Source organism: Fringilla coelebs (genome assembly GCF_963513975.1).
Source record: "Fringilla coelebs genome assembly, chromosome: 15".
Taxonomy (NCBI): domain Eukaryota; kingdom Metazoa; phylum Chordata; class Aves; order Passeriformes; family Fringillidae; genus Fringilla; species Fringilla coelebs.
The window spans coordinates 12,865,038-12,879,770 of NC_140041.1; the positions used below are offsets into that span (position 1 = coordinate 12,865,038).

Genomic DNA, 14,733 nt, shown 5'->3' on the forward strand with positions numbered 1-14,733 from the left:
GTGAAGTGTGGGTTTTTCTTCCAAAAGAAGTGAGCAGGTGATATGGAGCCCAGCAGGCACTCAGGATCCTGTGCTGCTCCCACCCCCACACAGCACACACTATATCCCCTCCTAGAGAATTTTTCAAATAAAAGTGTTCCAGTTTTGCTGCTTGGAAAATTTAATTTTTCTTTTGACCTCATTTGTGCAAGTAGGTTGTGGGCAGAGGTTCTGGGCTTGTAGGGCTGAGCTTTTCTCTGCCTCACCAAAGCTGGGCCTTGGTTTCTCATCTCCCTATATATGCCAAAAGTGGGGCTGCAGCTGAAAAAAAGAGCCTGGCATCTGAAAAAAGACGGGGGATGCTGAACTGCTGCAGATCCACCCTAGAGATCAAAGGAGCAAAAGTCAGCCCACACTGGGAGACTGCCAGCACTGCTGCAGCTCAGCTTCTCCTCACTGCTGAATAATTCATGCCATTGCAGTGTGTCATTACAGGGCTGTTGGGAAATCAGTGCTATAAAAAGTTCATCTTTAGAAACTCTGGCAGATTTTTTTCCTTAAACTAGGAGGCTTTTGCAGGCTGATGGGGACTGTGGATCTGAGGTCACCTGAATGACAGGGCAGGAGGGACTGCTGAGCACAGGCACTCCTGGTGCTTCAGGGTATTTCTGACTCTGGAGAGTCACCATGGTGGGATCCACAGCCATCCTTTCTTAGGGTTGAGCATTGCAGGGCTGTCCCCATCCCATGAAATGGCTTTACTGAGGCTGCTCCCTCCCAGGTATTACTTAGAGGAGCTTCATCTCAACCTGCCTTTGCCCTTCCCTGTGTTGTGACCACTGGCCAAAGCAATCCTGGGGAGTTAAAAAATTTAAAGGAAAATATCACTGTTGTATGTGCTGCTTCTGCTGCTGGAAAGATCAATTTGTGTTTTCCCTATGGGCAAAAGAGGTGCCTGTTGCTGAGACACCTCAAAATTAAATGTTCTCAAAGTACAGAAATGCATTATTTTAGGATCAGAGCGATTTACCAAACAGAATAAAACCAAATAGATAAAATAGGTCTAATCTAGGCTGGGACTGCTTTCTGCTGAACAGAGCTGGTGAAAAATGTTTTATGGAAGTGCATGAGAGCTTGAGAGGTAAAACAGGTGGTGTTTGTTTGGGATGCAAATCAAAGGCTTCAGTTCGGGTCCTTTCAACCCCTTTACTCCTGAGCAAAGAGATACAGGAGGCTCATGGTTTCCCAAAGCAAGACAGAGCACTGTGGGTCTGTCTGCCTCATCCCTCTGGCGCTGACAGGATCCTCAAAAAAGTGTTGAACTTGCTGTCTTGGTACTTCTCTGAAAGCTTTTGGTGCCCAAACTAAGCTGTTATTCCCTTGGCTGAAGCTAGGCAAGGATGTCACATTTATTTACAAGAGAATCCCTGAGATACTGAATAAAATCATAATAGTAAAAAAAATCCAAACTCTTTTAATACTTTCCAAAAATTCAACAAAAAAAAAAAGTTACATCAAACAACCAACCAAAGAAAACCTCTCACGAAGAAACGATACATGTCCAAGCACAAGGACAAACAGGCAAACCCATGCTCAGTAGTCTCAGTGCCCCTCTCTGGTCAGAGATTCCAGGTGGTGCTGGCCAGTCTTTCTGGGATACAGCACAGGGTGTGCAGCTGCATCAGTGTGGGACTGTGACAGCCACGGGGACAAGGCTGTGCACACAATCCTCGGGGCAGGGTCCCCCTCACTTGTGTGCGCAACAGCCCAACTGGGCAGCCTGGTTTGAGTCTGTGGGTGTTTCCTGCTGTAACAAACCTTGTTGCTTGGTTTTTCTACACATTTTTTTTTTCCCTTGGACTTCTGTTAGCCAGTCAGGGATGTGCTGGTGGGACCAGCTGCATTCCCTCTTCTCTCTCCCAGTATCAGGGAGCAGACATGAAGAGGGTTTGCACCAGCTGATCCATTCCACGAACAAACTGTTGGCTTGATGCAAGCCCTTGGAGCCAGAGCTGGGAGCAGGGAGCCTCTGTACCCCACAAGGGGCACCGCCAGGCTGTGCATTGCTAATCCTTTCACACCTTTTTCCACCATGACTGCTGCCATACCTGCAGTGCTTGCCCTCCTCCTCCTCATCCTCCCTGTGGCCAGGAAGCCTGGGGTGGGAGGAGGTAGCACGCTGTTGGAGGCAGTCCCCTCGGTGAGGAGGCAAGTTAGTCACTGGCATCCCAGGAGCATCCTCCATGTCCCAGCAGTGGCTGGAGCATTTCCCCTCCATTTGCAGCAGGAGCACCGTGGAGGGCAGCGAGGGGAAAGATCCAGCCAAAATTACAACCCAGCCATGCAGGGGGGGACGCTGCAAGCCGAGAGAGACACACACAAGCCTCCCTTCAGCAGCATGTGCCAGCCCCCTGCCCTCTGTTCTGCGTGGAAATGTGCTTCTCTCCTCATCCCAGGAGCAAGCCCCACTAGAACATCACCTCCTCGCAGCTCCCGTAGTCACTCTCCACCATGTCGGAGCCCTCGTAGTTGGGGGGTGCCAGGGGCTGTGCTCGGATGCTGGGCTGGTGGCCCAGCTCGCAGTCGGCGTAGGAGGGCTGGGCCACGCTCAGGCGCATGCTGACCCTCTTGTAGCCCGGCTCGGGCTGGAACGGGACCCCCTCGCCCAGCTGCGCTGGGTAGTAGCTGATGGCCGTGTACTCGTTCTGGCACTGGGATGCTCCCACGTCCACGGGGCCCAGCGGCAGGAAGTCCTCCAGGTTCTGGTTGCTGTAGCGGGGTGGGATGGGGGCGCGCTTGTTGCTCTGGTCCAGCGGGAAGGGGAAGCCCCCGTAGAGAGCGACCGGCTCCGTGTCTGCCGGGGGAGGGGGCGGCGGCGGGAGAGGAGGGTGAGAGGAGGAGGCAGGGGGGCCTTGGATGATCTCGTAGTGGGAATACTCCTGGACATCTGATGACAGGTACCGGGGCGGCCAGTAGGTCGTTTCTGCTGGGTAGACTGGAACAAAAGAAAGCCGTGTTAGCTGCAGCTCTAGCGGTTGGTGTCTCTCTCTTGCCCTCCTGCCAATGCCCTCTGTAGGCTCTGAGCCTCTAGGAGTTGTGGCAGACTGGGGAGGAGAGGAGATGTAGGGACAGGGGAGGTGTAGCTGCTAATTTGCGAATTGTGGGGACCTGAGATCACCCCTGGCTGTGCTGAGACAGTGTCCCCACCGGCCTACAGATATCCACTACTCCAGCACGCAAAAGACACACTTCATCATTATGTTTGGATGCAAGAAACTCATGTTATGAGGGGATTGGGGCAGGGATGCCCTGGATCTCTCCCTTTCCCTGCAATTACTCTTGTGAGGAACTCCTGCATGGGGTAACCATGCTGTCCAAAGCCATTCAAGGTGATCCCTCTGCCCAAGAGCACTGATGCAAATGTCTTCACTAAAACTCCTACTGACTTTTAGGATCTTAATTTTTTTTTTCCAGTTTTTCTCTTTTACAGGCTTTTTTGACCCAGGATCACAGCCTGCTGTACATTAATGGTTTCCCTGCTGATTGTGTACAAAACCAAGCAGGTTAAAGCAGAAAACTGGGATGTAGTGGTGAACCAGGAGGAAAGAGCCAATGAAGGTCCTATAGCAGGGCTGGGGCAGCATTTTCCCCTACTTTGTGGGGGTATAGAATGTAAAAAAATAGAGTGCAGAAGGTAATTTCACCCCTGAGGAGTTGCAGCTGTACTGATTACCAAAGATTAGGAACAGGCCTGCCCTAACAGGCCACAGCTGTGCCCAGTGAGGATGAGGGCTATGAAAGAGGGGGTTAGCTGGCTGAGAAGGAAGCTGGAGTTTGTTGGCTGTGCTGTGAAGAAGGAGTCAGTGCTGTGAGGAGCTACCCATGAGAAATCAAGAAAGTATAGAAATTTTGAGATAAGATGACAACACTCCTTTGCTTTGCTTTGCTTTAGCCAACAGCATTTTTCCACCACGTCTGCAAACCTCAGATCCACTTCCCCAGGGGAAGAGGGATATGTAAGAGCAAGAAAAAGCTGTGGCTACTGACCCATCTCCTCCCTGGCCCAGGTGCACTTGATGAAGGACTCGTTGTCGGAGTTGGACGGGGGTGCAGCAGGGGGCAGGTTGGGGGCCACGCTGCACACGATGGTGCCCCGGTGCTTGGGGGCGTTGGCCGAGTTGAAGGTGACGAACTCGGGGGTGCCGGCGGCTTTGCGCTGCTCGGGCGTGGCCCGGTCCAGGTTGTTGTGCGCCGCGTCGCTGAGGATGTTGAGCTCGATGGGGGGCACGGGCTGGGTGCCCACGCCCACGCTCTTGGAGAACTCGCTCTTGGAGAGCAGGTCGGGATCCTCGCGGGCCACCGGCTTGTGCGCCTTGGCGCGGTGGCGGCAGCGCTTGCGGACGAGCACGAAGACCGTGGCCAGGATGGCCGCCCCGAGCACGCCGGCCGCGATCTCGGCGATCTCCTCGGGGCCCAGCGCCCACTGCGTGGGCACGATGGCCGGGGTGATGATGGGCTGGGTGCAGTAGTCCCCCTGGTAATCTGACGGGCAGATGCAGTACACGGAGCCCTGGCTGCTCACGCAGCGCCCGGCGTTGCGGCACGGGTTGTCTTGGCACTCCTCTGCCAGCTTCTCACACCTGCGGGGAGAAAGGGATGGAGACGACCCCCTGTCAGTCTGGGATGCACCAGAACTGCCTCATCCGGGTCAGGCTCTGCCTTACACCACCCAAGGATGCTCTGTCCTGGTCTGCTGTCCCTCCCTCGCTGGATTCTGGCTACCTGCTTATCCTGGCAGAGGATCCTTGAGTATAAAATGATGCTTTTTAAGAGACCGTGTTTTACAGGGTGGTCCTATTTTTCAGTTGTATGCCCAAATTAAAATAGGGGGCTTTCTGCCTCAAAGGAGTGTTTGGCTAACACTGCACAGACAGATGCTCCCATCCTGTTAAATTAGGGAGCCCAGGGTCAATGTGAGGTGTGTTAACCTCTTATGAAGCCTCCCATGCCCCCCAGCTCTGTGGAGCCTCTGGATGGTCTGTGGATGTCTGCAGGTTGCAGCAAACATTTGGGAAAAGACTACCCTGTGAGGTGGTGAATGGACATCCTTGCTGGAGGGGCTTTTTGACATTTTATGGAGCATCTGCAGAACTGAGATGGAATTTCTGATTCTCTGTCCTGCTCCACCCCCCACACAACCTAAATGTTTGCCAACAGTACAGGGAACCTTTCCTTCCAACAGCAATGACCCCCCCATGTTTGGGGGAATATACAATGCTTTAGTGGCTTTCCTTCCCTTTTTTCATTCTCATTACTGAACAAACTCTGTGAGGTTTGCACTGCTCTTGTCGTAGTCACTAGTTTAGGATGTGTGAGCTGGTGTGTGCAACATGCACCCACAGGCTCTGGCTGATGTCAGGTATTACACTGCCACCTAATGCTCAGCTACAGGCTTTTATTCCAAGAGCTGAACAGGTAATTTCTGCCTTTGCCTTGACCCACAGGACCAGTGTCTGTCCTGGCTAAATGGGCAAGGCAGAAGGATGAACTGGGTGTGATGCTGTTTGAGCCTGCACTGGGAATCTCTGACCAGGCTGGGCTGGAGGCAAGGTGGGGGTCTTGGAGGGGCTGTTGGGCTGGGGTGGTAATGACCACTGTCTTGAGCTGGGATTTGAACTGGATGAATCACAGTTGCAACCTGGGACAGAGATTTCGTTTGCATAAACCCTGTAGAGCTGGTCCCAGACAGAAACAACCCCTTTAGCACCCTGCAGGGTGGGTGTTCAGGCTACTGAAGCAGGCGGCACCTCACAGCTCTGCCAGGCAGGCTCCCCCAGCCTCAGGGCACCCTCCTGCCACCAGGGCAGTGTCTGCCTGCACCCTGCTGCCAGGGCCCCCACCACAGCCAAGGTGTTGCCATTACTGCTGAAAGCTCCTGAGTTCCCTCACAGGAAGCAGCACTGTGTGTGGAGAGACTTTCCCATCAAGGAAAGTCTTTGCCCCACAGCACCTGCAGGCACCAAAGCATCTGTAAGCAGAGGAGATGTTTCTGTTTTCCCTCCTGCTCAGAGGGGCAGTGGCCACACGATGGCAGAGTTATTTGTGTTCTGCTCTGCTCAGCTCTGCCCTCCAACACCTCCCAGCTGCAACGCTCAGGTGCCTGCAGTTTGCAATTAATCCCAGAGTGTGTGGATCTGGTGAGCTCCAGAAAGGTGCAGCGCTCACGTTCTCAGCCCATCATGGGATTTCACCTGGCCCAAATTCCCCCCAAGCCTTACCTTTCGCCCAGGTACCAGTCAGGGCAGTGGCAGGAGTAGCCAGTGGCCGAGAGGGTGCAGGTTCCCCCATGCAAGCAGGGCTTGGACTCGCAGGGACTGTCCCCAAGCTCACAGTGCTCACCAGAGAACAGCCCGGGGCAGATGCAGGTGTAACCTGGAGAGGGTGAGAGTGAACATACCCGTGTGGGAAAATGAGCGCGAACAGGGAGGAGCAGAGCCTGGTGCTGATGGCCCCCACAGGGGGCTCGCACAGATACCCAGGCACAGGAATTTGCTGCTGCAGCAGGTGCTGGGGGACACCCAGGCCATCCCTGGACGCCTGGTGGGTTCATTACAGGACCTGGCGTGGTTGCTGGAGGCTGGGTGGCCATTCTGGAACAACACAGTGAAACCAGGGAGCTGTTTGAGCAACAAGTCAAGCCCGTCCTCTCCTGACACAGATCAGAGATGCAGTCAGGGCATAGCTTTATGGCATGGAGAAGCTGGGGGACAAATCTGGGATAAAGGAAGGGGAACTTGGCTAGCTGATTCACAGTTTCTGACTCTGTTCAGTGCAATCCCCTGTAATTTGTTGTTCTCAGGAGTCTTTGGTCCTGCAAGTTCTCGTGGTATGAAGTGCCTGTCTCAACATGTCGAGTTTCTCCTGTTTGCAGGAGATGTCTGCTCACAGACAGAGAGAAACCCAGCACAGCCAGGGACTCGGAGGGGGCTCCTGCTGTTTGTGCTTTTGGCTGCTGTTTAGCATAGCCCTAAGCATGGGAATGTCCCTGGCTATGCTGAGCTCCTGCTCGTCACCTGGCTGGTGCTGCTGTGAGGGGAATTCAGAGTTTGCACCTTGCAGCACACTTGGAAAGTCTTTGCTACTCATCCACAAGCTGAACAACCCTGCTTTAGAGCACAGGGCAAACAGCCTGGGCTTGTTCCCACATGTGTGTCAGTGGCTGTACCAGAAGGACGTGCTGATACTGGTGCAGCAGGTGCTGGACATTGCCCACAGGGCTGTGTGTGCCCAAACACAAGTCCTGGATGTGGGGCTCACTTGTGTTTGTGGTCCTGGGGTGGTGCTGGGCCGGCCTGGGTCCTCTCCCCACAGCTGTGTTCTCACACAGCCACGTGGTTCCCCAGGCTTGCTCCACAGGCGAGTCCCTGCCTGTGCTGTAATCCCACGCTGAGGTCCCTGGGCACAGCTCTGCATGAACTTGTGCTGCCTGCCCAGGGTCTCCAGGACTGAGCCCATGGCACTCAGGGAAGCAGCATAACCCAACAAATAAACATCACTTGGGCAATCTCTTCCCTGCAGCAGTGCCCTGCCTGGGGCCATGCCCCACAGGCTCTTTCCTGGTCAGCTGGGCCATTTGCAGGAGAAATTGTTCATCCTGTTAGGAAACTACGGGAAGGGTGCTGGATGATCATTAGGTTATTACTGAGGGAGTGATTTTTCACCTCCCCCTCCTACTGTGTTCTCTCTGGAATGAAAGCAGGGGATGCCTTGAGTTAGAGCAGAGATCTGTTTTCCCCTCGTGGGCTTTGAGCCCCTTCCAGCCCAGGCAGAGAGGTTTTCTGTGCAGAGGGTCTGAAGGCTGAGGTGTGAGTGCCAGCCAGACTAACTGTTCTGTACATTTACACCTGGTGTCAAACAAGTTCACCTGAACCAGGCAGATGCTGAGTCGACAGGGCTGGGAATCTTGTTCCCAGAGGCAGCAGGCAGGGCAGGAGAAGGTGGTGCCTCCTCTGTCCTCACTTGCTCGCCGGGCAGGGTGTGCTCTGGCAAGGGCCCCGGAGAGCTGCAGGAGCAGCTTCTGCCCCACGCAGCAGCGTGGGAAGCACCCCACTGCCCCTCAGAGGGGCCGAGGCACAGGCAGGACCCATCTCAGAGGGTGTTATGGGGTGCAGCCCTGCTGTGCTGGCAGCTACAACCAGTTGTAGGGCAGTGACATGGGTAGACATCAGTGGGAGCAGCTCCTCTGCTCACAGCCCCTATCCCTGTGATACAGCTCACTGCAAGGAGCCCCTCTGATGGCAGGAATGGGGCAGCAGGGACACTGTCTGGGGCAGAGCCTGCATCAAACCTCTTTTGGGTGTGTGCACCCCACATTAGTCTGGGACTTTCGGATTTGAGCTTACGGTTTTCCCATATCCCTTTGCATAGCCCTGGGGAGTCGCTCACTGCAGTGGGAAGAGTCCAAGATCTTGGCTTGTTTCTGCCCAGATACCATCACCACATGATCCCATCTTGCCTGATACCAGCCTTGTTAACAGCTCCTTAAGCAAAAAGGATGCAGGGGGGTGGGTGGAATCTCTGTATGCATTTGAGTTTTTGGCAACACTCTGCTCTCCTATGTCATGCACACTCCTTAGAAACACCTTCCTGCCCTCTGGGCCCATGGTCCACTGGTGAGAGCCAGCATGATGATCTCACACCCTGCAGCTGCTGCTGCACTGAGTCACCTGAGGTCCCCTGGGATAGAGGATCTCTGCTTCCCCTCTGGAACAGCCCCTCCACAGAGGTGAACAAAGTTGTTTTTCCCCCCGTCACTGCTCACTGCTCTCCACAGCTCTGTGTGGGATGTGCACGTACCTCCTCCGTGAGTTTCGGAGCACATCCCATTGTTGAGGCACGGGTTGCTGCTGCAGGCACCGGTGGGGGAGCAGCACTGCCTTATCCCCACCTGCTCCAAGACTTCCTTCGACTGCCCTTTCCCTGGAAGGAGAACCACTTCTCTGCCGTTGATTGCAACCACGTCCAGGCAGCCCCTGAACCCCCGTGTGACTCTCTGGGGCTGCAGGGACTTTGGGAGGCCCCCAAAGACCAGGTCTCGTCTGCCCTGGGAGGCACCACAGGTCCCTGGCAGCTGGAGGGAGGCGTTGCCCAGGCCGTCGATGAGCAGGCGGACGGAAGTGTTCTTCACCTCCAGGAACACCGAGTGCCACTCGCCATCACTCACAAACCGTGAGGAGGAGAGGTTCCCAGAGGAGCTCCCCTGGCAGCTGTAGCCCAGGTGAGGCACTCCATTAACCATCTGTAAAACACAGAATCACAGGTAGCTGTGACACATGGGGCTGCTGTTTCATGAAGAGTTTCAGCATTTCTCCTGCTGCTTGTTCCCCTCTCTCCTGGCCTTCACATTGACAGCTGAGATTATTCCCAATTTTCTGATCCCAAGAAGTACCAAATGCAGCCTCTTTCACCTTTTTTAACCTATGCCTAGATCAATTAAGGGACTGCAACTCCTTTATTTTGCAGAACACCTTCACCTCTCTGGCACAATTTCACCCATGGTCCTTTCTGGCAGCCTGTGACCACCATGCAAGGAGGGAAGCCCATCTTTCTATGTAATAGAGCCATGGGATCATACAGCTACTTCTGCAGCTGCCTGCCCTTTCTCCCACCTTCCTGAGCCTGATCAGAGCCCTGGCATTCAGACTATCCATAAGAGCATCACCAGCCACAGATGGACTCTTGTTCTGGGCCATGTGGCTTTTGTCCTGTTCTCACTGTCTCATTAGTGGTGGGGAAGGTGCTGGAGCGGTTGCCCCTTTGGCAGGGGTGAGGGTGGTGAAAAGAGTCTTATTGAGGAGAAGCACTGGCAGCTTTCTCTGGAGGAAAAAGCAGGACTTGGGAGGCAGAGAAAGGAATTACTGTTGTACCCATGCTGGAAAACCAGGCCAAAGTTACTGATATGTGCTGCAATCTAATCCTTGATCTCCACCAAACTGGAGAGAGACAAGGTACTGGGCTGCTAAAAGCAAACCACACCAACGTCCTCTGCATTAAACTGGGACATCAGAAATTCCTATTTCTGGCCCAAGATTAATCTTTAAAAATCAGGACGGAGAAAGAAAAAGTTAGCAGTGTTATTTCAGGGTGAAGTCGGGGTTGAACCCCTTTTTCATGTTCATCTCCCCAGTGCTTTGTTGATAAAACCTCTCTCCCACAGAAGCCAAGAGCCTATGGAAAAGGAGAAAAGAGGTGGAACGAAGTGCTGGTGGGAAACCTGCAGAGCCTGCTATGTAACGTCAAGCAATTCATCCCAGGCAGGAGAGATGTCCCTGGGGAACATTGGAGACAGTGAGGAGGATTTCATTCTTGGAAGGGGTTAGAAGAACAGGAATGATTATGGGCTACACTGACTCTAGAGAAACCCACACACAATATGAAGGGGCTACGCTGGAGCAGAGCAGGACAACAGCTAACTCTTAGAGAAGCCCACGATATAAATAAATACCAGTGGGAGGAGAGATCAACTGCTGAAGGAAGAAAAAACAAGAAGCAGCTGGCACATGGCATGGAAGGGCCTCAGGGCAACACGTGTGTAAATCCCTTTGCACAATTGGCAAGCACACCAGAGAACTTTGTCACTTCACTTCATCTGCAGGAACATGATTTCACTTCAGATGGGTCTGTAGATTTGGCTTATCAATTTCTGGGGCTGGGAGACAGCTGAGAACTCAATTCCCTGGAGCAAGAACTGACACACTGCCAAGCCTTCCCCAGCTTGCCTGGTCTGCCATCCTCTTCCTGTAACCTATTTCTGAACACCAGGAGAGCTTAGAGACTGGAAAAGTGATGATATGCTCTTGGAGAGTTCAGCTTCTTCATGAAATCTACAAGCCATCAGTTATTGTCCTTTCAAGGCTTTGGCTCATATCTGGAGTACTTCAGTCTACAAAGTTTAAAATCTTGAGGGATTCCTTCATTTCTATCAGGCCAGGTGGTTTAGAAACCTCTTTATCCCTAAGATATTGCTAATACAGTGAGCCAGGAAAGAAATTATTCACAGACACTTTTACGGAGGAGGCGTTATCAATGTTTCCTATTGAAAAGATTGTGGAGGCAAGCTTGGGTACAGGACATCATGGGCTCACTGAACTCCACCAATAATCAGCCTTTTCTCCCTTGACTCCCTGTGCTGGCTGGATCAGTGGAGTTTCTTGCCATCTTGTATTTCCTGAGCACCACCTAAAGTGCAGGATTCCTTCTGATGAGCTCTTTGGTGAGGCAGAAAGCATGAGACCCTTCATGAGAAGTTTTTCACACTGGCCCTTTACAGTTCAGCCTAAAGTCACTCTCAGAGATGGGTACAGGACACATGGCTGATATTTCTTTGCTCCTGCTCTTCAGGAGTGATGGCTGTGGCAGCAGGAGCTTGAAATATGTGCAAAAGGCGTGTGTGGGGGTTGGCTGCTGTGCAGCTCCCTGTCTAAGTGGGTCTTTTGTAACTGTGGAAAGATGGAACAGGAAGATGGGGTTGTGAAACCACGAGAAGGGATGGGGAAATCCAAGAACAGGATGAACACTTCCAGGTAGGTTATAGTGTGTAGGTCTCAATGTGATCAGTCTCGAGGACAAATCTCTGTAAGCTGGTAAGCATGTCCTGTGATCTTAGTCTGAATTCAGTTGATGAGGAATATATAAAACAGCTTTTCTTTAGTCATCTGCTGCTTTCCTTCTGTTGCCAAAGTGGAAGAGGGAGATGATCTTTGAATGCTTTGGTAAGTTCGGTGTTCAGTTGAGTGGAGGAGAGTAATCAGAATGAAATATTCCTGTCTCTGCAGGTGTCTAAAATAGTGAAACCAACTGAAGAAAGTGGTTGAAAAGAGGGGTGTGTGTGTGAAAAATACAATTTTGGATTCCTGTTCTTTCTTTTCTGTCCGTTATTGTAAAGAACCTTTAATTTGAGGTAGGGGAGAAAGTTTGCCCTCTGCTAAAGTAGAAACAAACTGGTTTGTGGACAACACCTGATAAATTCTTTGTCCTGAGAGGTGAGATGCAAGAGAGGAATGAAGAACCAAGAAAGAAGGTGATGTAGACCTGCTATGGGTGTCTGATGACTTCACCAGAAGTCACATCAGAGACCAACACATGCATTACATGTATAGAGGACGATTTCCTGTTGTGGCTGCAGCAAATGGCAAACTGTGCTTGGCTCTCATTTGGCTTTCCCAAGTCTCGTATTTCACGAATTACTAAGGGTACATATTTTTGCATATTCTTTCTGTGACTCCCTTCCCTGAGCTGTGGAGAGAAGTCCCCCTGCACTGCCATACCCACCTCCAGAGTGGCGTGGTCGGTCCCGTTGGCGTGGAACACGACTGCGTGATGCTGGTGGGTCTTGAGGCGAAAGTGCATGTGCCAGGAGCCTGCCTGGGAGTGCTGGTACCAAATGTAGCTGTGGCCCCCAAACCTCACAGCTGTTCCTGAAAGGAGAATGAAAGAAAGGTCTCGTCTTTGTGGTACTTTGAGGCTATGGACTGTATCAAGCCTTGCCTCTTTTGTTAGCCTGATGTCACAACTGTCTAGGAGCAGTCCTATCCACAGGTCCCTGTGCAGATCCCTGCACTGCATCTCCCACACCCCCACCAGGATCTCCCAGTATTTCTTCTATGCAGTCAACTGTTAAGCAACCCTGAAATATCAGCCTGGCTATTTCTGTCCTTCAAGGTGTCCTCAGTGTGGTCTACAACACCCTTGAATTTTGCCATAATTAGTACGTTTTTGTATTATTCTCTGGTATCCCCATACACTTCTGCCCCAGTGTCACAGATCCCTTCTCCCTCCAATTATTTCTTGAAGTAGGCTAGAGCCAGTATAAAAAATATATTTTATTTGGCTTTCCTCAGATTTATCAGTTACTCTGTGCTTTGCCAGGCCCAGGATCACAGGTAAAAAATCCTGATCACTGACCTTCATTTCCTGCTAAGTATGAGTGACTTTTCCCAATCAGAGGGACAGATGTTGCCATTATTAAATGCTACGGGAGATCAATTTTAAAAAATAGACTATACGAAACTTTCAGACTCTAAAGTCTTTGAAGTTGTGGTCAGAACTGTTGGTCACTGGGCAGCCTAATTCCATGGAAAACCCAGGTGCTCTATAGTGTACTGAAGGAGAACACAGACACTGCCAGGAGGGATTGCTCACCATTGCACGAGCAGATCTGCTCCAAGCTGTGCCGTGGGGTGAGGACGCTGAGCCGGGCAGTGCTGTACGTGGACATCATGCCTGGGTCCAGCTGGATGGTCTCCCTGCAGACACGGTGGGCACAGTCTGACCCGTGACAGGGCACGTGGATTGCCTTCTTCATCCGGAGCCCCACGAGCTGGTCCATCTCCCCAGCTGACCCCGTGAGCTTGCTGGCCAGCACCCGCGGCTCGTACAAGGAGCCGTGCGGCTCTCCCACAGCCAGCAGCAGATCCACTCCATCAGAGGCGGCTGCAGGCTGCAGGCTGGCCATGTGGATGTTCTGGCGCCGGGTGACAAGGATGTTCCCCAGAAATCTCTGCAGGTTGCGCCAGTGGTCCCCCACAAACTCCTCGGGGGAGAGGTGTCGGAAGTGCAGCACCACGGCCTTGTCCAAGGCCTCCTGCGTGAAGCACCACACGTGGACGCTGACGCTGGTGGCGGCTGTGAACGTTCCGTCACTCACTGTCACGTTCAGGAGGTAGTGGCCGTGGGGCAGCTTGTTCCCAGCAATGATCTTCCCATCTGCAGCCCCGACAGAGAAGAGCCCCTCCTTGGGCACCTGTGCCACCAGAGTGTACACCAGCGTGTCGTGGGGGTCCCGGTCCGTGGCGTGGATCTTGCCCAGAACGCCGCCTCGGAAGGCCTCCTCGTTGGTGGTGATGAATATTTCCAGGGGAAGGGCTGAGGGGGCGTATTGGCTCTGCTCAGTCACTTGGATATTTATAAATGCAGATGAGGAGAGGGGAGGGATGCCGCTGTCAGAGACCTGGCAAGGAAAGGAGAAGGATCTGTTACAGCCACACGCTGGCTTACTGTCACCTCACCTGACTGGTGAGGTCCTGCACAGGAATGCACCTTTCAGGGAGCAGTGAGTGAAGCTCTCAGGCAGCAGGCTGGGAATAAAGAAGGATGGGAAAACTTGGCAGCAGTGTTGGAGCTGTGCCTGGAGAAAGCCGTAGGAAAGGGCAGCGTCCCTTCCTTAGGGAAGGATGGAGGAGACTGATGAGGCCTTGGAGACTAACTGAGGCCCTCTGCTAGTGGTGGGGTCACACTCACATCCCTGTGCATTCAGCAGAGCTGAGGCACCTCTGAGTGGCTCTGAATTCCTGAGGGTTAATAATTTTTTGTGATGTTGCCAGTCTTTGTGGTTCCAGGCGTACTGAGATGTAAAGCAGTTACACACATCAACACATTCGCTCACCTTCCAGGCTGCTTAAGCCCCTGTCCCACCTCTGACAATGTCTGTCTAGCATTGAGTCAAGGAACCCCAAACAGAAAAATGCCAATAATCAGATTATGGGATAAATTTCTCCCTAATGCTAAGCAGTTAGAGGTTGAGGTTTGTAATATAATAGTACCCAGCTTTTGCAACAATTGCCATTACTGAAGAAGTATGTACTTTACATGTTATTATCCTTTTGTTTGTAATGGACTATCCCTACTGATAACGTTGAAAAATAATGAATTCATTCTGCAACAATAGAAATCCTTTTTGAAGAGGAACTGAAACCA

At 52.4% G+C, this 14,733-nt stretch overlaps 1 protein-coding gene across 1 annotated transcript in view; it reads right to left on the bottom strand.

Annotated features, from left to right (window-relative positions):
• Positions 1-2,447: 2,447 nt before the first annotated feature.
• Positions 2,448-14,733, bottom strand: part of FAT2 (FAT atypical cadherin 2) — a gene marked incomplete at both ends in the record, with an annotated part of 43,624 nt that continues 31,338 nt past the window's right edge. Inside the window, 6 exons of the mRNA XM_084215995.1 lie at positions 2,448-2,974; positions 4,027-4,619; positions 6,258-6,411; positions 8,836-9,277; positions 12,310-12,455; positions 13,180-13,987. Of these exons, the coding sequence (XP_084072121.1) occupies positions 2,448-2,974; positions 4,027-4,619; positions 6,258-6,411; positions 8,836-9,277; positions 12,310-12,455; positions 13,180-13,987 (2,670 nt within the window). The remainder of the gene's footprint in view (positions 2,975-4,026; positions 4,620-6,257; positions 6,412-8,835; positions 9,278-12,309; positions 12,456-13,179; positions 13,988-14,733) is intronic.